The following is a 25,287-nucleotide window of genomic DNA, read 5'->3' as shown; positions in this document are numbered from 1 at the left end:
ATTAAAAACCCAAAATAGACATATAAACAACATTAAAAGCTTGATTTTCACCACAGGGAGACTTTAAGTTACAATGTTTGAACTTAAGATTCATATAAGCTTCTCGATAATGGAGGAAGCCATTATGAATAAAAGGGTTCTGGAAAACACAGACGAACAGTACTGATAAATACACTCAGAATAGATTACAGATTCATAGTAATGCCTTCAGTATCGATGACATTTGGTTATCATCCCTGTGAACAATTATAGCTTCAAAGCTAAATCTGCAGTCCAGTTTTAGTCATCAATAAATCAGTTCCACATTCGGTGCTGATGTAATCCAATAATCCAAACATAGGAGGGGCGTTCAAAGAGAGAAGTCAAAGATACAGATTAGGATCATGAACTCAAAATTATAAACAGAATCCAGACAGGGAAATTACCCCAGTATATAGGCAAACATGCAACAACAACAACAAAAAGTGGGATAAGATATTGAATCATGAGGTGATGAAGAACAGGCCAGTAACCATGGAGATGTCACTGATGCTTGACAGCTGAATCTGACACACACCAACTTAAATAAGGAGGTTATGTGTAATATCTTCTTGTCCCCCGTGTTCAACTTTGTGGATTTGGATGCATTATTACTTTGCACTATTTTTCTTTATAACAAGGCTCTCTGGAATACTTGATTCTGATTTGTCAGGCGTGACATTCTGTCGTCAATAGCAACGCTGAATAATATACTGCCCATCCGGGAATCTTTCATGTCTCTCGTATCACACTGACTGCAGACTCGCTCTCTCATGTTTCATGCAAACACGGCTGCTGCCATCTTGTGTCTCTGTTATATTTATTGATTGTATTGAAAATGACCTCTTATGTCTAGACACAGAAATTTACTGTTCTAGTTTAATGTCGTAAACAATGTCCAGATGCACCTGTGGTATGTAATGGTCATGAATGGTTGTGATGTCATTGAATTACTGAGACTGAAGCGTGTGTGTTAAAGACTCCAGAGAGCATCAGAACATCTGTCTTAAACATTATTTGGCACACATTGTGCCAAACGTATGACCTTATACTGATGAAATATTGTTCAGCAAGCCATAGCTGATCTCAAAATGTCCTGTGAGCCTGTCTTGAATCCTTGACGCCTTTATCTTTAGATGTTGTTGCTTTATATTGTAATGTTAATAAGCAGCTATAGGCTACTTGCTAGAAATTCACCCAAAAAAATACAGTGGCTTTACAGGCATTTTGGTGCCTTTATATTTACAGTTCATAACTGTATGTTTTATTAACTGGTAAAATGTTAAACAGGCTATATGTAGAATTCAGAAACCCTTGTTATTGGGAATACCTTTCAGCAATAGGCCTATTAACGAACGTTTAGATGAATATGTAAATATGTGCTGCACTTTCCTCTCAATAACAAATTAACACAACAAAATGACAGCTGTGAGAAAACAGCAGTTAAGAAAGAATCTGATCGCAGCAATGTGAATATTTTTGCAGCACGAGCTCAAAATTACACTGTTATGATAGATATTGAATTTGAAAGTAGGCTACATTTTGACTATAGATCTGGCTATGTGAGATATAGTTTGACTTAATCCTTTTCTTTGCATGATACATGATCATTACACTACAGAATTATTTCGGCATAATCCGTAACATTGTAGGCTAAGCATTCGTTTCATGTGTCAAAGAACGGAAGAGAGTTTCGCGGGATCGCGCGATCGTGCGTCCTTTGGATTTTCCCGCCAAAAACGTCCCAAGTCCTTCACGTAAAAAAAAAACCAGTCTACATGTTCTCATAAACAACCTATGAAGTCAGGGAAGCTCTCTCTTTTTAAGTTTAATTTGAAGCTGTTCACACATTGGCAATAAAAAGGCGATTAATAAATGGATATTCCTATAGCCCCTTAAATACCAACCTGCTACTTATATTGAACTATAACTATTAAAATCCTGTTTTGCACAATAACTATATTTTATATTTTACTGTATATGTATGTTTTTTGAATATGATATAGGCCTATTTTCACCATAAATTATTAAATACCCCCCCCCCTCCAAAAAAAAACCAAATGTATATTGTTAAATTTCATTTAACATATATATTTTTTTACTTTATAAGTAGGCTATATTATTTTGTGTGAATGTAGTCTAATATAGACCCTTTTTCACCATAGATTGTCAATTCACTCCCCCCCCCCCCCCCCCCCCCCCCAAAAAAAAAATGTACAGTAAAATTACATGTAGGCTATTGTACAATTTAGTCTGCTTATTTGTATGTATATCATAAGGTAACTTACATGTCTTACAATTACCTGTATCTAGGACAAATGTAAAATGTGTAGCATTGTTACATTGTGTTATTTAAAATGTTTTTGTAAATGCAGTTGAAATAGTCAAGTGAATGACAATGTAGATTATATTTAAATCTAAAAATAATATCCATATGGTGTTTTCAGCACATACTCTTAAGGAAAAAAATTCTTCTCAAACCCGAAGTGTTAAAAACAGTTAAAGCAAATGATCTTACATACAGGCCTGCTAATTTGAAGAAGCAGACACAAATGTTCCTAAAGACTTTCTAAATATCACATGTTGTGTTTGACGCTCAAACAGCCAGCACACATCAAAATGCCAGCACAAAACCTTTTGGCACAGACCCGGATCAGGAAATACACCACAAACAAGCCATTTCCTTCATCGGATTAAACTGGATTTCAGATTTTGAAGGAATCTAATGTTGTGATTTACAAATACACTCTGACAACAGCAGATCACCTAACAAACGATCTCAAATGCTTTGGTGAGATTTAAATTCCTCTCAAATTAGACCTTATTATCATTCCTAAATTTCTCTGTTCTTAATGATGACCAGACTGCAATCAGTATGAACATATAAACAGACATCTCTCTCTCTCTCTCTCTCTCTCTCTCTCTCTCTCTCTCTCTCTCTCTCTCTCTCGCTCATGTGGTTTTAATTTTCGTCCCCGGGCAACGTTTGGAGTTTGGCTGAGCTTGAGTTTCATTGTAAAACTTCAGTAAAAGACGAACTCCACTTCCAAGGCAGAAACACAGGATTGAGTTTATTGTTATTTCTTCAGAAGATCTGTGAGGGGCCGGCCGTGGGGCTCTTAAGGGCCAGGATGGCTCACTCAGAGTCAAACAGCTGCTTTTCATATCCACTTGGTGGCACCAAAACACTTCTTTTCTTATCAGCACTATATCCTTTGAATTTTTTATGTTTTTCATTTAATCATATTAATTCAGTAAACACGCACTTCATTTGCTTTCTCTTTCTATTGTAAGTTTTGTGATCAGGACTTTATTTCTGTAAGTAATTATACTGATTATATTGGAGTTACAATACCATGAAATAAGATACTTCAAAATATATGTGTTGATGTGTTTGTTAATTATCCCCATTATTGAGTTTTATGTTTTATCAGATCTATATTTGCTTCTTAAACTTTATGTCGTCAAGCTTATGTTCCCTCTTTCATTGGCAAACATATAAAGAAAAAACAGTGTTAAATAAATGACAAATCAAAATGTTTTAAATGCTAATTGCTGGATAATATTTCTAGTTGCTATGACAAGAAATAAATAAAAAATTAAAGTGACTGTCAGAAACAGAAATGTAGCATTTTGAGAACTCAAAAATCTCAATGCATCACATTACACTGAAAATGTTTTTAATTAAAGTACAATAAACTTGGATTTTTAAGTCATTTCTACTTAAATTACATTAAACTGACTTGAAAAAGTTAAAGCAGTGTAAAAACATGTTGTCATTATATAATTATAATCTTAATGATATAATGTTTCATATCATTGATATAACATTTTCACTCATAAATTGCAAGTAAATTTCAAAATAATTACAAAGAAATTATATTGAATTAAACATTAAATTTGGAACTGAGATAGAATATTCTAGTAGAATGTACTCAAATAATCTTTTTTTTTACAAATAATAATAAAAAAAAAAACATTTGAAGTGTACCATAAACTTTTCTCAACTACATTGGAAAGCTAAACATTTTATTTGTGTGTTGAGTCGAAAAATTAAGAAAATTCAGACATTATGATATTTTGAGTTTTCTCAACTTTTCTCAGCTATTTTACAACTACTTTATACAACTATTTCTCAATTTTTTTTTTCTTTTACAATTGGGGGTGGGTTTTGTGTACGTGTAGTATCAGACTATCCAGAAGAAAACAGTCTGTGAACATATACATTTAACAGTCATTATTTTAGTAACCATCATTATGATTAAGACTTGCTTCGAATCAATTGATTTAAGACACAAGCGAGAGCAAGAGGTGATGTTTAAGGGGGGGACTGATCGATGGCTTGTGACCTCCAGCGACACGGATGATGGATGACAGTGGGAGAGAAGAGAATGTGAGGGGGAAAAGCGGTGGATAGGGTTAAACTGTAAAACAACAAAAGGTGTCTTAAATGTCTAAAATGGTGTTATTAAAATCCGCTCCTTCACCCAACCTGAGGATAAAGAACAATAGTGTTGTCATTCATGCAGTTAGCCCTCATAAATTGCTCACACATCCTCCATTGCTGGGATAAATTGAGCCAAAGGAGACCAATTTCCCTCTCTGCAGACTCTGTAAACGTCAAACTGAACAAACCCCTGGACTTCTGTAGACTTGTAAACTGTGCTGTATTTGTAGCGGCGCTGTGTTTTCCGCTGATTATGTGATTGCTCATGACAGAAAGCACTTCTGAGATCCAGCTACAGCGCTGCTGCCATAAAAACGCTTATTTAGAGCAGATCAGCAATGAGCTTTGACAAGATCACCGTTCCTTTTGTCAAAAAACATTAGTTTCCTCATATGCAGCGCATGGGAGATCGAGTTTGATTTGTAGATTTATGTCATTCATGACATTGCGATCATTTTTACTGCTGCTGTGTGACATGTTAAAAACTTAATCTGTAACAGAAACTGTTATTTTGACAATAAAAGGCACTTTCCAAGAATAGCTAAGGTGCAAATTGTAGTCACATTAGTTTTTTATTAAAGCAATTAAGGCACAAAACATATTTTTTGGAGAGAGAATTGTGTATATGTTAGATTAGAACTATTAGCCAGAACACAAATAACTAAAGTGCCGCCCCCCCATAAATTGCTGCCATATATTTTTAAGTACAATCAACTTGTCATTTTAACTTAAATAACATTAAACTGGCTTAAAATGAGTTGAATCTTGTATTACTTATTTAAAAATAAAAAAAACTTATTTGGATGAGTTAAAGCAATGTAAAAACATACGTTGTCATAACTTATTGATCATGTAATTTTTTACAGTGTAATATTGTCCCCTCTCTAGCAATTCAAATAAATCGAATTTATTAATTTATATTAAATGCATTGTGTAAAAAGCATTTTTAAAAATATGCATCTTCTAAATTTCCAAAAAGCCATACTACTTTTGGCCCTCTGCATTTTACTTGCGGAGGAACTTTGTTTCGGTATTTGCGTTGAGTTGTGCTTCGGCTCTGCATCTTCAGGGCGGATGAATCTGATCGGTCTGTCCGTTGTTACAAGTGATCCTTTATCAGTGCGAATGTCACCAACATCAAAGCTCCCCTTGCAATTGAAAAAAAAAAAAAAAAAAACGAATGAAAGATGATAGAGAAATATGTAATAGCATTTATGTCACTGTTTTTTAACTTATTGAAAACATCATTGTTTTAAAATAGGCTAATTAACGTCTCAAATGTTAGGCAATGGCGAGATAGGCTATAACTTATGTTTGAATGTTTTAAAATAACAGCGCTTCACATGAACTATTTTATCGATGTCTTTACTACTTTTCTGGGCCTTGAAAGTGGTAATAATGTTCCAATGTCTATCGGGGTTCAGAAAGCTCTCGGATTTCATCAAAAACATCTTAATTTGTGCTCCGAAGTTGAGCGAAGGTCTCATGAGGGAGAGTAATTAATGACAGATTTTTTTTTATTTTTTGGGTGAACTAACCCTTTAACGAAAGTCCTGTTTTAAACATTCATTGAAAAGGGCAAAAGTCCATTTGTTTGTCTGCTTGATCAGACTCTTTGTCTGTCTAAAAAAATGTTCCATGAACAATGTTTTGTTCAATTTGTCTAGTTAAGCTGACAGTTGAGTTTTCTAACATATGTTCATAGTGGTATGTATATAAACAGTCAGTCAGTAGCTTAACTCTTGTCTTTAAGTCTGCTTCCGTAAAGATCTCCAAAGGTCATGGTTTCATGTCAGAGTTCGTACATCTGAGTTCTACCTTCAGAGTCCACACATGTCTGTAATTTCTCCCCGATCGGTTCCCCAAACTTTACTTATGGGTGTGCGTTTATGTGCATGTGTAGTTCCCTTTGCTTCAAAAACAGGTGTGTGATTCTAAACAGTATTGCTCAAGCATTTAAAGGAGGCTCCACTGACTTTTCATCTTTTCAACATGTTTCCACCTTGACAGTTCTCAATGAATGGAACGTAAACATGCTCCTTAGACTTCACTGGATTCAGCGGTCAAATACAATGGAAAGCGTTTGGCAAGATGTTTCTCTGTAAATTCTAACTTTGGTCGCATTTGAGAGAATGCTGCGTTTCATCTATTCAGAAATGACAAAAGCACTTAATAAATGAAGATCTTACTGAGGATTTGATTAATAAAAAAAGAATTTGGAATTTCCCCACTGAAACTTCCTTATTCCGTGGAAAACAAAATGTGATGTTCTGAAGAATGTTGACGCTACTCTTTTCCACACAATAAAGGTGAACGAGGACACAAAGTACCATAGAAATACACTCCAAAAGTTGGTTTTCGCAGCAATGAAATTTTTTTTTCAGTTGACAGTTCCTAAAATAACCTTTTTTTCCGTATAGTGTGAAGAACATTTAAAAAAATCTAAAGAACCTAAATAATGGAAAGGCTCCATGAAGAGCCAGCCCTGTTTACACCTGTTAAGATGCGTTTTGGTCGATTGGATCACAAGTAGACGAGGGAGATACATCCTCGTTTACACCTGGTGTTTTAATCTGTCTCTTTTGTCCACTTTCAACCACTTCTGTCCTGATTTCTTCAAGGGGAGGGTCTTTGGGTGGGTAAATGTATGGGCTTTTTCAGATCTTTTGATCAAATGGACAAAATAAGCTTGCGCAGATATGAACAGAACCGGAGACGATGGAAAAACATATGAAGAACATCAGCTTTTGTTTCTGCTCTGACAGCCATAAGGACTCAGGCAAACGCTGTGAGTGTGTGTTAGAAATCAGGAATGGTGAGAGAACATCTTGCTTGGTACATTTTTCGTCTTCAAACCAAACTTGGGTCTTCAGCTGACAGTTTAAATCTCGTCTGACTAGAGCACTTCCCATAATGTTAAGGCAGTAGGTCAGTAGGAGGAGAGTAGATCTTTTGTGGCTGTTCGAACGCATTCGCTTTTTCTCTGGAAGTGGTCGAAATGCTTCAGTATTTAGCATCATCCACTTGTGATCCGATCAACCAAAATGCATCTTAATAGGCCTATGATGCCAATCTAGAACCTTTCATTTTATATACCAGGTCTTCTAATGTCATACGGTAACTTTGACCAAAAATAGACAAGAATTTATTCAATAAGCTCCTGTTTTTAGATGTTCTGATTGTGGCACTTAGCCAACCTCATTTAACTGCTGTAAAAGTGGAATCCCTCGAGGGCGTGCGCAGCGCTCTCGAAATCCTCCGCGAGATCTCTCGCTCACGCTCGCAGCGTGAGAAAGCCATTCTTCACCTGTCAGCTTGTGTTTGGTTCACGGAGAAACAACAGATCGAAATGAAAGAGTCAGAGGAGAAGCAGAACGGAATGGAAGAACATTACATGCTCATCCGGATTTTAAGGAACTGTTACAGTTCATTAGTTTATGTTGAAGATTCTTGGAACTTTTAAAAGCCTCCAAAAATAGGCCCAGCCATGTGTGTGTGTGTGGAGACAAATCAGATAGGATACGTGTGAGTGTACAATTGTTGGTGAGACAGTGTGGGAGGTTTTGTGACTGTAATCTTTGTCCTTCCATCTCTGACACTAAAAGCTTTTTATTTACCTCTCACTCACTCACTTACTCACACGCTCACAGACAAACGTGTGTGTTCATCAAACTTTGTGTGTCCTTCACATTACAGTTGAGTTCATCCTCCCTGGCAGAGCTTTTTACGATCACCTACAGTATGTCTCTCTCTCTCTCTCTCTCTCTCTCTCTCTCTCTCTCTCTCTCTCTCTCTCTCTCTCTCTCTCTCTCTCTCTTTCTCTCTCTCTCTCTCACACACACACACACTCAAACACATGCTAACCCTATTTTTCATCTGAGAAACTGCCAACATGTTTTTTAAACCAAACCATTGGCTATAGTAATTCTATCAGCCAGTTTTTATTCACTCAGTACTTTGTTCCAAACCTAGTGAACCTTCCTAAAGACAGCATTTTAAAACAACAGGTGTGCAACAGATTTCAAAAGGTAGGCAGCAACATTATGCAGCCTTCTAAGATAATATTTAGCTAAAATCAAAGGCACCATTGCATGTGTTCTTCAAAGGGCCCGTTTACGCCTGGTCACTTCATGCGTGTTCTCTGATCGGATATAGCTATCCAATCGGGAAAAGACCAGCTGTAAATACCCTCTAAAATACTTTTGGGACAGATTTAAATCAGATCCCTCTAATCACTTCAGAAAGTAGTCTGAGACGCATTCTAGACGAAACTGGAAGAGTGTAAATGCATGTGGTTGTTGAAGCCACATGTCAATTTTGAGTATCTCAAGCCAAAAATGCGCAAACTGCCACAAATGAAAATGAAAGTTCAGCATTGCATCCTGAAGCTCAACGCGTAAACTTCTTCATTAAAGAGGTGGTTGATTATGATTTCACTTTTCTAACTGTAGTTAGTGTGTAATGTTGCTGTTTGAGCATAAACAACATCTGCAAAGTTACGACGCTCAAAGTTCAAAGCAAAGAGAGATATTTGCTTTTAAAGAAATTGCTTCTTAAGGACTACAAACGGCAGGTAGGGACTACACAACATTCCTCCCGGGTTAGTGACATCACTAACCCTAAAATTTACATAAACCCCGCCCCCAGGAACATGATTTATAGATTATCATGACAGAATATGCAAATCAATGACTAGAAGATAACTACACATAAGCTACATAAATTCATCAACTAACCATTCAGAAATGTTGTCTACATGTTGTCACTTCTTCTTGAGTCTCTCCATCTTTTGGAGCTGCTAACACAGGAGCTATATAAAAATGCTATATAAAAATATATATGGGGTATTTTGAGCTAAAACTTCACATAGAAACTTATCAGACTTATTTTATATTTTGTGAAAAGGGCATTATACCACCCCTTTAAAAGTAGTGAGACTAAATGATCTTACCAGTGCTGATGCCGCTCTCTTCAATTGCGGTCTCTGATCTTGAAATTAGCTGATGATAAATAAAATGCAGCTCATATCTTTTGCTTTCGTTGACATTAACTCTGATACACTGTAGTAAAAAAACAAAACAAATATGATCAATAAGTTATGACGACATATGTTTTTACATTGCTATGCTCGTCAAAATAAGTTAAGTAATTTTCAACTTTTTATGTTAAACGAGATTCAACTCATTTCTGAGGTCAGTTTAATGTAATTTAAGTTGAAATGACTTAAATGTCCAAGTTGATTGTACTTAAAACATTTAAGGCAGCAACTTTTTTTACAGTGTAGTGTGGGAATTGAAGATCGGATTTATATTCGTTTTGTGGAGACACATTATGTGGCCAAGTGTAAATGGGACAGTTTTAACAATTCAGTTTGCTATCCGATAAGGGGGAAAAGGCTTCTGTGGAAGTCAATGGGGACCATCAACTGTTAGGTAACCAACATTCTTCTAAATAGCCTACTGTATCTTCTTTTGTATTCAGCAGAACAAAGAAATACAGGTTTGTAGCAACTTGAGGGTGAGTAGGCTAAATAATGACAGATTTTTCAGTTTTGGGTGAACTATCCCTTTAAATGAATTAACTTGATTGATTTGGTTTCAGTGTACATGCTTTTCACCTATACTAATATTGTAGAGATGTAGGCATATTCAGATGCGGGGAGGAGAATGCATTATCTAGTTAGCCATGAAATGGAGATATGTTTGCACACAACATGCACTACTTCTTTTAAAAACATTTTAAAAATTGCTGACCCAAACTTTTGTATGTGGCTAATATTTCAGAATATAATTCATGATTTTTTACCAGTGCTTTTTCTTTCTTTTTTTGGAGAGCATAAAATGGACTGTGCATCTTCTTGTGGTGCCATAAACCACTTAGTTGTGAGTGAGATAATGTATTCTATAGACCTCCTTGGAGGAGCACTATTACTGTACGTATAGAGCATTTCAAATCAGGGTGTCATTTCAGTTAAGATATTGACTATGTAGGCGGTAGATATAAGCAGCTCACAGGTGCAACTTTATACACACTTGACTCATTCACCCACATTCACACATGTAGCCTACACCAAACTCTCTGTAGGCAATCCAAAACAATCATCCATAATCTTTTCTGAAAGCATGTTGAATAACACTAAAACACGCCACGGTACATTAAAGTCAGTTTTTTACTCGAGGGCTCAGTCAACATTCGCGTACATAAATGAACTTGTGGTTACCGACTCTTATCTGGGAGGATCAATTGATTAGGTAATAAATCAGTCAACCTGTGCCCTAGGTTTCCCCCGCACCGAGCGGTTTGGGAGAGTCAGCCCAGCCCTGCAGCCAAAGAAGCGCGGCGCGGCGCGGCGCGGGCGGGGGCGCGGCAGGTGGTGGGTGCCGTGAGGTAACAGGAAGGGCTGGGCCACAGGTGAGAGAGGGAAAGACAAAGCAAACGGCAAGAGAGAGAAAAAAAACAGCAGGATCGAGGAGGAGGCAGAGTCAGACGGAATGAGAGAGAAACAGGAATGCAGAAACTCCCTAGGCAGCGGCGCAATCCTCTGGAGAGAGAAAAAAGGAATTTTTATGTGCTGCAGGTGATCAGGGCTCGACACGGGGAGAGAGAGAGAGAGAGAGAGAGAGAGAGAGAGAGAGAGAGGGGGGGGGGGGGGGGGGGGGTGCTGGTCGAGGATGGGAAAGAAAAACTGACGACGAGCAGCGGAAGAAGTCGAAAAGACAGAATGAGAATGGAGGGAGCTATAAAGATGGCTCTAAATAGGCTGCTGCTGACGACCTGATGACAGGCGAGTGATTTAATGCGTGATTGGCAGTGGAGACTTGCTCTCGACCTGCTGCACATATGGCGGAAAGATAGAGGCAGACGCGATGGCACGAGATGAGAGGCTTCGGAAAGGGCCTTTTAAAGTAGGCTAAAACAAATAAAACTACTTTACAGTCGTGCAGATGCATAAACAGTCTCTCGCGCTGATTCAGTGAAGCGACACGTGATGACACACACACACACACAGGCGCACAATGCGGCCTTTGTTGCCGATGTGTGGTCATCCATTTAGGGGCCGAAGCTGACTGGATTCTGCATTACGCATTTCGCTGAGTCGTCGGCCATGTGTGTGTGTGAGAGAGAGAAAGTGTTCCCCCTCACCAAACTCATGTTTTCCCGTAATTTGTGATAATTGCACATAAAAGAAGGTCACACCCCTGTGTGTGTGGGTGTGGTTGTGTCGTGATAACTCCAGTGCAGGTGTGTTGCTCAAAGGTAAACACAAATTATCATTGATCCTTTAATTTTACCTCAAACATAGCCTGAGGAAAAGTAACATTAAGCGCCTGAACTTTCGTTCATTTGATTATGTTGTACTGTGATGTTTGTGCCAAAAGTCAATATGACATGTGACATTTTGTTTTTATCTTGTGTACAGTATGTGTGCGTACCTAGGCTACATGTTCTGGGGGCACATTTGAATTTGAGCCCAGAAATGAGCTAAACCTGATTAAAAAAAAACCTCCCAAATTTAAGTGTGGGTTAAGGTGTAATGGAAGGTCAACAATAGGTTACACTTTATTTTAAGGTGACGTTGTTGTTACATTGTACTTACTCAAATAAGTACTGAGCAATATTAATTAACTACATGTATTACTATAGAGTTATGGTTAGGGTTTGGTTTAGTGTTAGTTTCTTGTAATTATGCATAATTTACTGTTAGTAAGTACACAAAGTAATGTGTAACTGTAAAATAAAGTGTTACCCAACAGTGTAATTACAGAATGGAATTACAGAAATGAACACATGTATTTTTAAAATACAAAAACATGTATGTACACAATAAGTGCATTGTTTCAAATTATTAATTTAAATCTGACTGCATTGTCACTTAATATGAAGTGGGGCCTTTCTAACATAAAACCAATAGAAGTCTATGCAGTGTTCCCATTTAGATAGTGAAGTAAACGTGTGTGTGTGTGTGTGTGTGTGTGTGTGTGTGTGTGTGTGTGTGTGTGTGTGTGTGTGTGTGTGTGTGTGTCAGTAGGTGAGCGCTAGGGAAGAGGAGAGGCGTGAGAGAGAGATAGAGGGGAAGAGAAGGATGAGAGGATGTGGGATTACATGAAAGAACGGAGTGGTCATAAATTTCGCTCAGACAGACGAATAAAACTCGCTATCCTCCCAGTCCCTCTGGTTTTTCCTCAAGGGGTAACAGTACACACACACACACACACACACCCAAAGTGTAGTCAGTAAAGGTCTTTTGTACTCTCAAAAAAAACATGTGACATCATAATGTCATACCCCAGAGAAATAAATAGTATTAAATAAATATAACAGACATATACACACATACAGAAATCAATGTACAGACTGTACACAAACACTCATATTTATACACCCTCTCATCTGCATTAGAACTCATTTTCATGTTTGTAGAATTCCTTATCTATTAAAAAAAAAAGCTCTGTGGTGGTAACATGGTAAAAGAATGGTAATACTATAGTGTATGGGAGTGTATCATATTTATATACAGTGGTATTTATATTAAATCCTATTTCTATTAGTTCCATGGTATGCCTTGTCAAAAAAAACATACCATTGGTACTGACTGATTGTCATGAAACTATGTTAAAAATCAAATACTATGGTACTGAAATTCCCGCACCATGGTATTTACATGGTACACCAAGAAAACACTATGTTCTCCACAAAAATGTCACATTATGGTACTTTTTGTGCTTTTTTGTATCACTGGAGTATCATGTAAATGCCATATATTATATACTCTGGTATTTCCCTGATGCCCAAATGAACCTTCAAGAATACTGTTATCTGGTACTATGGTACTGAATGATTACCATATTCACATCCCATAGTATTTACATAGTACTCCACATTTTCCTACAAAAAAAATATCATGGTATTACCATTCTATACTTCCAGAAAACACAGTATTATCATGGTATCAGGCCAAAAAACATAGTAATACTGTGGTACTTTGATATATACCATGGTACTGAATGATTACCACATTCACGTACCATCGTATTTACATAATACTGCATGTGTCTACAAAAATCACCATGCTATTCTCATTGTACATTTCTAGAAAACAGTATTACCATAGTACCATGCCCAAAAATGTTATAAACCTTTTTGAATAATATACTTTCATGGTCACTTCCATCTGAGCATCAGATTTGTGCACTTGTTTCCAAATGTGTAGGTGTGTATTTGTGTGTGTCTGGAAAAAGACGAGTCAGTGTCAATGAGGCATTACTGACTCAGTTTGTGAGGCAGCAAAAAATCTCCATTGTCTCTTTAGTTATGCCACATTTCCTCCACTTTGCCCATTGACCCTTTCACTACTGCATGACTCCAAACATGATTCACTTTCCTTCTGCTGAATCACGTCTCGCTCTCTCAATGAGCGCTCTCTTCCCTTTGTCTGTGACGTACTGGCGGCTCTTTTCTGTTTGGTGATTTAGTGCAAAGCGTGACCATCTGAAGTCCTTAGATCCCCATCCATAGAGCATGAATCAATCTGTTTCACACACACTTCTGCTCTGTTCCAAAACCTAGTGAGCTGCTTCCACAGGCTGCATTTTAAGGCATCATATCCAAGCTCCTGACATGGACGACATTTGGTTTTGACCAGCATTGCATCTATCCTTCGCAAATAAGACAATCCCGGAATGCATTGCTAAAAGCCTAGTGAAAAAATAAATTAAACATGGTGGCTGAAGCATTAGAAATATCAATTAAAACATGTATGTTTCATTCAATGTCGAAAAGTATCAAAAGTTCACAGTAACTGCCTGCCTGACTATTTTACCTCAAATGTGTGCATTTTGTGCTTTTTATTCTGATTGGAGTGTCATGTTGTTTGCTTAGCAACAAGCTATCATCAAACTCTGTTGGAATCAGTTGGATCTTCCATGTGGAGTGTTCCAGATCATTCATTTATAAGGCTTCAATCATCCTTGTTAAGATGCTGTAAGCCACATTTACTGTTGTTCGGCATATTTTTTGTAGGTGAAATCCAGTCATTTCAAAAGGAATCCATGCAATTGGGAATTTTGCATAAATGCAACAGGTTCTAGTTGTTCATGTGGTTTGCAGAAAACTGCTAGGTCTGAAAGTGGCTTCTGTGTGAGCTGTCCTTCATACATCGCTACACTATTGACAATAGACAACCTTTTTTTGTCCATGAAATTTCGCCAATGTGACCGCAAGTTGTTAGAAGGCAGCGAGGCAGCTCACTAGGTTTTAGACCCGAGCCTTTGTTCTCTCTCAAGCGCGTAGCCGTTTCTTCAGTCTGGTGAAGTCTTTCGCGGATCTCCACAGCCAGCTCTGCAGCTCCCGCAGTACCCAAAATCCCTCGACTTTCCGGGAGAAGTCATTAGGATAGGGATGTGATGACAGCACAGGGGCCGCCAGCAAAGCGTGAACCTCAGTGGCCGGCCCTCCGTACTGATAGAGGAGCGAGAGAGGAGAGAGACCATCGTGACGAGACGGCAGGGAACGGATAGATCGACGAGGATGGAGGGATGGCGAGGAAAAGAGTAGGGGCTGCTTTCGGTATCCGTCTCCAACTTTTAAAGTGGTGTAGTTCATGTTGTTCAGTTTGATCATTTTCTCCTCTTCCATGCTCAGCAGTCTTCTCCTTTTCCCCCATCTCTCCATTCCTTCCTCCTTCTCTCCCTCCTCTTTGGCGACCCAACTCTCTGCTTCTTTCCTCCTCCCTCTCCTCCCCCTCTCCCTCTCTCTGTCCCGCTTGAGATCTGCCCGAGTCGTTCCCTCTCTCACACCGGAGGCGGTGTGAGAGCCTTTGTTTCGAGGCACGTAACTCCGTAGAGGGGCGGGGCTGTTCTCGCTCACGCCCTGAAACTGTGACGACATGGGTGGGGCGTATCCTTGAACGGGCGTGGCGTATCCTGTGGAGGGTGGCAGGTTGGTGTAGCCCAGGGCGTTCATCAGGCCGGATATTGAGCCGAGTAACCCGCTGAGGCCGGAGCAGAAGTGCAGGAGAGAGCTCTGGAGGTACGGGCACAGGGTGGAGCGCGCCAGCTCCCTCACGGCACACAGGAGAATGCTGTACGCCCGCTGGTTCTGTGCCAGACGGGCACCGTTCTCCAGCCCGCGCCACAAGTCCACGCGTGTAGCTGCACTGGGCACGGACAGAGAGGAGCTGTTGGGACGTGGAGGAGAGAAGCCAGGATCACTGAATGGAGGCCCAAGATACGACAGCTGAGGACCAGAGATGAGGAGAGAAATTAGAAAACAATTACACTGATTCTGTCAGGTTTTAGATGTCCTTTTAGGCACTTCAAAATTGCACGCTAGTGCACTCCTTAAAATAAAGGTACTTCATTGGCATTGATAGTTCCATGAGGAACATTTAACACTTTCCATTGCAAGAACATTTTATTTATCATGGACATGTTCTTTAGATTATTGAAATATTATTATTTTAAGAACTGATCACTGATTTTGGAACCTGGGAAGAGTGTGTACTAGAAGATTCTGTCATCATTTACACACCTTTAGGTTGTTCCAAACCTGTATGAGTTTCTTTGTTCTGCTGAACACAAAGGAAGATGTTTTGAAGAAAGTTTGTTACTAGGTCGCTTTAGGGCACCACTGACTTCCACGGTAGGGAAAAGAAATACTATGGAAGTCAATGGTGCCTCAGAACTGTTGAGTTTCCCACATTCTTCAAAATATCTTACTCTGTGTTCAAACAGAACAAAGAAATGAATACAGGTTTGGAACAACCTGAAGGTGTGTAAATTATGACATTTTTGGGTGAACTATCCCTTTAATACCATCTGCTTCTGACTAGAAAGTAGCAAGTCATGGTATGCTGGTTGTTTGTTTTTGTTTAGTTGGCATGTTTGTTGGCTAAAAATTTATATTCTCTCATCACTTACTTACTCACCCTCATGTTGTTTCAAACCTCTACGACTTTCTTTATTTTGTGGTCAATGGTAACCAAAAACTGTCTGGTTACCAACATTCTTCAAAATATCTTCTTTTATGTTCCGCAGAAGAAAGAAAAGTTTTGGAACAACATGAGGGTGAGTTAGTAATGACAGGATATTCATAATTTGGATGAACTATCCCTTTAAAGTTGCGAAGAAATGGAAGTAGTGACAAATCTTTTCTTCTGTATTGTGACGTACATCCGAGTGAAATAGGATATTGAAAAAGAAACTTGGTTACTTGGTTCTATGCATTGGGTGTTGCACTCAAAAGTGGAGGCAGATGAACGTGAGCATGCAGGGACGGGTTTAATCGACTAAATGATATGAGAAGTCCTGCATAGTTCACCAGGGAGAAGTCTGTCGTTTTCACAGGAAGAAAATTATACGTATGCACGGATTAATTGTTCACGTTAAGATTTATAATATACATATAGAAAATAGAGTGAATGTTCAGCTAAGCTAACTAAAGGATATTGACTAGGTAATATGAAAAGGACATGGTGTGTCCCACCCCAACTGTTTCATTAGCAAGTAAACACATAAACACAGTTAACAAAACTATCAAACCATTTAAAAGGCCTTTTTATACACTATTAGCTTGCAAAAGTTAGGTCAGTTACGAGATACTAGAAACAAATGATAAAACTAGAGCATGTATTACAATAGGAAGAGGCAAAAGAGATAAAAAGAGAGTGAGGATGAGAGCATCCACAGGAAAACATCTATAAACAAAAACGTCATTCATCGCCACACACTGATAAAACACACACACACAAACAGATTGTGACTCACGTAGGTGTCTCTGATCTCCTTCAGCTGGTGGTCCAGGTATTTGGTCAGCTCGTATGTTCTCTCTATCGAGCTCCTCTCATTGGACAGCATGAGTGTGCGGTCCAGCGCCTGAACACACCCCACCAAAAACAGCAGCACAGCAACCTCAGCAACTGGAATACAAAGCAGTGAAAACAGGGATTGAAGTCCTGTGAAAATGCACAATTGACGATATAATGTCCAATTGTCTTGTTTTGGTTCCATTTTGCCATTTCAAAATGTTTAAGTACAATCAACTTAAGGCATTTCAAATTAAATTACGTTAAACTGACTTAAAAGATGAGTTGAATCTTGTATAACTTAAATTATTTTGACGAGTGAGAACACATGTTGTCATAATGTAATGATCATATAATTTTTTACAGCGTAATAAGTTTGTTATTTCTCGAATAAGACTGTGATTTTGTTTGAGGAATAACACGAAACAGAGAAAATCTGTCTGTAATCAGCTCTGAATAAATGTTTGGTTTATAAGAGTTCACAGAGATTATGGTGCGTCATTTTTGTAATATAGTGGTTTTAACTAATTCTTTTGAGGTATTCAGAATTAAACAGTTGGTTTTATGTTATACTTTGATTATAGAGATTACAATTTCATGCGGATATGTCTGGCACTGCTTCTGCTACTGGCCTCTGGTACAGTTTGTTTGTAGAGAGAGAGAAGTTCTGCACAGGATTATTAAAGGGATTTATGTTCATGCTGAAGCGGGCCATAAAAGGTTGAAATAAATTTGACATACAGTATATTATACCGATATGTTTTCATATATCTTTACTGATAAAATGTCCCTTACTGCAATATTTTAATGCATTAAATTCAGCATGAAATGAAAATTCACCCTGGCATGTTATTGATCATCTTATTGATCTTATTGCATATGGTTCTTTTCTTTCTTTCTTTCTTTCTTTCTTTTTTGACCTTGTAAATTTTTATCAAAATGTCATAACCCAATCTTATGGTGAGCCCCCATCCTACATTTAAAAAAAAAAAAAAATTGATAATTCATTTCAGTCTGATGTATTTATGATACACTGTAAAAAAGTGATCAGCTGACTTAAAAAAAAGTGGAGAAACTTCAACTTGACAATTCCACATAACTTAATTTTTTCAATTACGCATTAAGTTTAGTTACTTAATCATTTTAAGGTAATGGGTTTCCTCGCTTTTTTTAAGTTAAGTCAAGTGATCACTTTTTACAGTATGGCCCCAAACGTATATTTGAACACTATCCATACTTAACATTTTCCTTAAAGCTACACTGTATAATTTTTTAAGTTGGTTCTTAGCAAAAAAACACTTTGTTCTTTCAAAATGATATGTGCTCATTAATGTGTAATTACTTCTAATCAAGTATTCTCGTAAGCGTAGAATCTGCCATTTATAATACATACGAGCGAGCCGCTCGAATGGCGGCAGCCATGTTGCGCCTCCATCTTGAAAATACATGTGCCAAAGAGGGACATACCTGGAAATTCAAGCTTCGCCTTTTGCGTTTTGACACTCAGTGGCACCGTGACGAATGCGAGGGGGAGATTACTCGCGACTGCCGGCAGATTTGAAATAATACGGCCACCGGAGTTAAAACACCCTCGGAATGGGAGGGGCTAGAAAGTAATATTCAGTTGGTAGTCATAAACAATTTTACCGCTAGATGGGAGAAAATCCTACACAGTGTAGCTTTAAGTCAACACATAAATAACAAAACTTCAAAGCAAGTTGTAATTAAATAACACTAAAGATTCCAAAAGTTTTTTTTTTTTGCAGCAGTGTCGCATAAAAGAACCATTTTCAGTTCCTCAAAGAACTGTTCAATGGACAGGTCTTAACGTTCAAACGGAATGCATTTTTTAATTTCACTTAATTTCAATTTCGCTACTTTTCCATTGTTCTTCAATGTAAACATGTGCCAGACGGACATGTTTGACCATTGTATGCTACGCTAGTCAGTTCAAATATACACAAAATGTCTCGCATGACATGACATAAATTTTTTTTTTTTAAACACGTCTCTAGACCTTGCGCTTTTTCGCTCGCTTTTTTCATTCTACTGAACTCGTGTTTTTAACAGCAAAGCTGCATTCTGTGTGAACTAGCCCTAAAATAGTATATGCTATGCTTGCAGAGCTAACGTAACTTTTTTGAAATGCCTTTAAACATTCTATAACGTTTGTCAAACAGAAAGTGTCAATAAATGTAGTCATCATTTTTAACCATATCTATAGTTTTATCATTTGACAAATAGCACAGTACTTTTTGTGAGTGAGTGAGTGTGAGTTTTTTTTTTTTTTTTTTTTTTGAGCTCAGGGGTGTGAGTGTGTGTGGTCCTCTACTCTGGGACATGTTTTTGTTTTGGAGTGTGTTTGTAGGTTTCTGTTTTGGATTATGTGTATATACATGCCTGTACACAGACCAGTGCATTTGTTACATTTGGTGTTGTGCGTGAGGGTGTGTAAATGTGCCCATCCAGAGACCCTTTTAGACCAGTGTCCTCAGAAATCACGCTGGGAAAATGGGAGCAAATGAGAACGAACCTCGGACTTCGAAAAGGGTCACACAGTGCTCCTATTATGTGTGTGTGCGAGCCTCAGGGAGTCATCCGGCCCAAACACATCTCGCCCAGTGTCTCTGTTCTTTTTCTTTTTTGTGTTAAGCATTCAGAGGAACATGGCAGAGATGTGTAATTACTTGTTTGAGGCATTGTGTTTTCAACAGGTGTGAAATATGTGCACCTCCTCCCCTTTGCTTTTCCTTTTTATCTCTGTTCGTCTCCTCTTCTTGAACCCCCCCATCATCCCCGTTTTTTCTCAATCCTTTCTTCTCCCAGCTCTCTTCATCACGATCACACGTTTGTCTCGCTGTCACACATTGTTTCTCTCTCCTTCCCCTCATATTCCTCCTGTCAAGTTTTTTCGCTTCTCACACACACGCCTATGTTTCCTACCCTCCTTTAAAGTGGTTTATCTCTTTTTTGCCCCCGGCCAAAATAACAACAGCTTATTAACCTCGATTAGCCCTGCCAGTTTTTCTTTTCAACTCCGTTCCTCTCCTTTTTTTCCCCTCTCCCATTCTTTCAACTCTAATTCACTCTTTCTCCTTCAAGAGGGAAGAATTCTCATCTAAAACGCTACCTGAAACACGCACACACACACTCCTGACACAACTTTTCCTCAACCCAAGGTCACAATAATCGTCAAAGTCTTTCAGGAAGATAAGTAGTCGGGAGTGGAAGAGTTCAGCAGTGCATCTCAGATGGATCCAAAATCCTGATCCAACATAATCGGCTTATTGAAAACATCAGATATTGAATCATGTTTCTGTTTGTTATAGTAACAAATAAGAGAAGAGATCCACCAACATCATCCATTAAAGTCTTATAAATACTGACTGACATCTTATTCTTATTATAATTGTCTTTCGTTCCAACAAATAACTGGATAAGAGTACCGCGAGGAACATTTTATTGCTCCAAGGTTTCTCTTTCAGAGCTCAGGAGACTTAGTGGAATTCTCTATGATGTTTTTAAAGCGTTAACATGGACTCAAATGTTTTATATTTCCGAAGAGTAATAGTGATAGACAATTGTTATTGTACAATATATAAATAACGGTTCTTTATGGCTCTGATGGTTCCATGAAGAACATTCCAGCGCACAAATGTTTCTTTTAAAAAGTTATTTTGGGTTATTAAAATGTTCTTTTTGAACCAATGGCATCTTTTTGGAACATTTATCTTTAAGAGTTTAAAATCTTAAAGCTTTAAAATAATGTCTGACATTTGATACAAAATATTTGACTCAAAATTATGCATGCTGACTTTGGTATCTTGGCTTCGAGAGACTTTCGAGGACTCTAGAAACATATGCGATTACAAGGGACTTTTTCTCTGGGAAAAAAATCGGAGAAGATCTCGATATTGAAGAGATCTTGTTTTTTCTCTTTCCTGTGAAAGTAAAGGCGCCACACACTAATAACGTCATTATTATGATATCCATAATTATAAAGAAAACATGAGTGGGATTTTCCTGTACAAAAGTAATTCGATGACTGTCACCGTAAATCTGATCACAAATCTCCTCAACAATCAGCATGATTTGACATCAGAGCGTTTAATTCCTATGATCCATACATTTGCGCAATAATAATAGAGATGTTTCTTAGCAAACAATTTAACTCTCTGTTGACTTGTGAACTGCTGTTTTTCTCATGGCATAGATATTATCGAGAATTACATGAAGAATGTTGTTCTCTCTTATTGCTTATTTGGATGTAAGCACAACAGCTCTAAAACAGAGCACTGGCATATTTACATAACCCCAGAAACAAATCCCCCGCGACTTTATTGAATAACCACGGCTTTCATTATAGGACAGATCCCTCTCTCTCTGTGTGTGCGCGTATGTGTCTTTGCATAGAGCCTACAGCTGGCAGCAATGATATGATGTCAAATCGGTATATCAGTCAGTTGCGCTGTCTTTCTCCGTCTCACACACATGCACACGTAGCCTCTCGCCTTCCATCTTCTGACTGATTTGTTGCCTCTGTGTTAACGCTAAACAGACGAGTCTTGGAGGCTCCAGTCAACAATACCAAGAATTCAGCATTATGGTGCAATATCATAAAACATGTTCCCTTCTATCACATCATATAAAGTTATATTGCCCATATGATGGGCTGGTCAGTTCAGTGCACAAAGAGGCTAGTCTTTCATATTCATGAGCGAGTGTGTGTGTGTTTGTGAAGGGGGTCAGGGTCATGTTGTGTGTCTGTGTACAGTTAAAGAAGAGATTTATGTGCAGTCTGCACTCAATCAAACGTGCATTCCTTCACTGACTAGACACACACACACACACACACACACACATCTAAACTAACATGCAGGGCACTCAGAAGGATGTTAGAATATAAATGCATCCGTTACATACATGATGGACGTCAATTGTTTCTAGATACATCAAACCAGGTTTCACTCGCTCGTTCACACACTTGCTCTCCGTGATCTCTAGGAGGGGACATACACTCCTCAATCTCCCCGAGGATACTTAGTTTGAAATTTAAATTGATGGAAGTTGGCCTGAAACGTTGTCGGCTTTGCCAAGGAGCTTCAGAACAAAGCAGGAATGGACAATAAAACCTGCGTTAACAAAAACCCTCACTTTTTCCCTTTGCACGTTCCTCACATCTCTGATCTTTTTTCTCATGCTTTTTTTTTTTTTTTTGTCCAATTCGGGTGCACTTTGTAATTACCTTTCCTTTTTTTCTCTCTTGCTTTTTTTAATTATCTCTCCCCCCCCCCCCACCATTTCCCCATCTCTCTGACTCAAGTTTCTCATTTAACGTCGCCCAAAACGACCCGCTCTTGAAAATAAATATAACAAAATGAAGAGCAACTATCTGCACGTCCAATCTAAAAGATCAAATATGGAACGAAAGAGATGGAAAGAAAGAAATGGACAGAAAGAAAGAAAGAAAGAAAGAAAAAGAAAGAAAGAAAGAAAGAAAGAAAGAAGTGGGAGAGAGAAAGGGGCTTGGTGAAGCGAGGGGCCATGTTAATTTGGGAAAAATGTAAACAGCATGTGTAACTGTTCAAACCGTGACCAACTCATTTTATATCATTCCCCTGTGCTCGCTCTCTCCTTTTTCTTTTAGAGGGAATCTGGGCTGTGTTAACCCTCTTTCCTTTCCTCCATCACTCCATCTCTCTCTTTCTCCTTAAGCCCTGCACTTCCTGAAGCTCTTCATCCCTCTACCTCGCTTATACACTCTCTCTCTCTCTCTCTCTCTCTCTCTCTCTCTCCTCCCCAAAAACCCACTGTCTTGTCCGCATCTTTGCTTGGATTAAAATGCAAATGCATGGGGCGCTGTGACATGTTAATGGTTTGGGGCTTCTTTTTTTCCGAAACCATCTGTGTGAGTTTGAGTGTATTTGGCAGTTTGGGCTGTGTGTGATAGATGCATGTGTATATGCATTTGGGGCAAGCGTGCATGTGGGACAAACTGAACTGTAACATGGAAAAAGAGAATGTGTGTGTGTGTGTGTGAGCGTGACAGACTGCTCTGCTGCTTTGTTCAGGCGTAAATCGCATCATTTCGTCACACACTCTTCCTCCTTTTCACAGGCTCCCTGAAGACAGGTGGTGTGTATGTGTGTGGGTTTGTGTGTTTAGACCCTGACTAACATGAATCATGTACTTTCTCATATCAGTGTCGGTTAACAAGACAGGGGCGAGCTTGCCCTATGAACCACATGCACTTGAGAACAAGAGGAGAAGCATAACTGTAGTCTTAGTATGTGCGTGTGCACAGGTTTGGTTATGCTCGTGGGGAACAGAATTATGGAAATGTGGTGAAACGTGACAAAAATGAGCGTGCGAGGACATTTGAAGAAGTCTTCTAGGCTCTCAAGGCTTCAAATCTTCAGAAATCAACAGGTTTGTGTGAGAGTTTGGGTTTAGGAATAACATCACCTCTATTGAGATGTTCTCACTATGAAACCAGCATGTTTTTGAGTCTGATACTGACATTTTTGAAAATAGTTTGTAAAAGTTTGTTATAAAAAGTCATTATAGTGTGAAAAAATAAAAAAATGTTTAAAAAAACATTAAAAATACCTACTTTAAAGAAATATAGCATATAATAATTAACTTATTATTAGAACAAAACAATCTCTGAACACTGTAAAAAATTATATGATCGATATGTTATGACAACATATGTTTTTACATTGCTTTAACTCATCAAAGCAAGTTATAAAAGATTCAATTAATATTTTAAGTCAGTTTGATGTAATTTAAGTTGAAATGACTTTAACATCAAAGTTGATTGTACTTAAAAATGTAACTTTTTTACAGTGTATAGGCTACACATGTAATTTCTATAATCCATTTTCACTTTCTGTATCATGTAATGTGTTTTGTGAAATTCACAAGAAACTGGATAAACTCAAATGTCTTTGGGCTAGTCATGTAACAACACTCTTGTTTAAAGTGTAATTTTAATCTGAAAATTCCTATTACACGTCATCACGTCACCTTCAAGTTTCACTGATTTAACATATAGCATATATACAAATAAAAATAACTGACATTTAGAGCAACAATTTAATCGATTATTTTACACGAAAAGCAAAGCTATTTCCGAGCTAAGGAGGTTTCGTTAACTTGCTTAAACGAAATTGACTTATTTTGCTGCACTGAATGCTTAGGCCTCTCAAAAGCAGACTTTCAGGGAATCAATCTTTGAGAGCTTTTGAAATTGTTTTTAGAACAGAAAACAGTATCACATGCGCTAGAAAACTAAAGATGCATTCACTCTATTTTCTCCTTCTGGCGACCTTGCAAACAAATTTAGTAAACATTGGCTACACACACACACACACACACACACACAGAGAGAGACACTGTGGACTTTAAAGCTCCGAAAGTAACAAACAATTAGCCTATATTTAAATAATTATATTTCATAATTACCCAACAATAATAATAATAGTCAACTACCAAAATTAACTGTGAAAAGCCAAAGTCGCTCATCACTTACCTTTCCAGCGACGCATTTTAATTGGGAAAATAAAATGCTCTATTCCCGTTCTGATCCGTTTATTCTTCTTGAGGTTTTGAAGGAGTTTTTGATGAAATAAAATGAACCCTGTTGTTTTCGTGGGCCGTCCGGTGATTTAGTAAACTCTCCCAGAGGTTTTTTTTTTTTTTTTTTTTTTATTTTTTTTTTCAAACTTGGATTAGTCTGCGCGTGCCTGGAATGCTATAAAAAAGAGAAATATATAAAATACCTGTCGTGTGAATGTAAAAAAAAAAAAAAAAAAAAAAAAGTAAATAAACACAGTAGCCTAAATAAAGTCTCTAGAGCAGAAAGTGAGCTCGTGAAGTGATTGACAGTTGACGGGTGACCGCGCGCGGGCGCGTGCTCTGATATCCAGGTGAGTGTCGATGAAACTGACTGAGTGACTGACTGAAATGATTTTATACACATGCCTGAGAGAAAGCTCTGTCCCCCGGCCTCTCCTCC

General features: G+C 38.1%; 1 protein-coding gene across 1 annotated transcript; it reads right to left on the bottom strand.

Annotated features, from left to right (window-relative positions):
- Window positions 1–13,106: 13,106 nt before the first annotated feature.
- On the bottom strand, window positions 13,107–25,060 carry clcf1 (cardiotrophin-like cytokine factor 1). Its single transcript, XM_079893102.1, has 3 exons — window positions 24,802–25,060; window positions 17,230–17,381; window positions 13,107–15,700 (listed from the first exon to the last, which is right to left on the bottom strand). Exons 1-3 carry the CDS (start codon window positions 24,815–24,817, stop codon window positions 14,744–14,746), a joined length of 1,125 nt encoding a protein of 374 aa, XP_079749228.1. The 5' UTR covers window positions 24,818–25,060; the 3' UTR covers window positions 13,107–14,743.
- Window positions 25,061–25,287: the final 227 nt, after the last annotated feature.

The sequence above is a fragment of the Squalius cephalus genome (genome assembly GCF_949319135.1).
Source record: "Squalius cephalus genome assembly, chromosome: 14".
NCBI lineage: Eukaryota > Metazoa > Chordata > Actinopteri > Cypriniformes > Leuciscidae > Squalius > Squalius cephalus.
The sequence above is the reverse complement of the archived record's forward strand: the minus strand, read 5'-3'. Positions and strand labels throughout refer to the sequence as shown.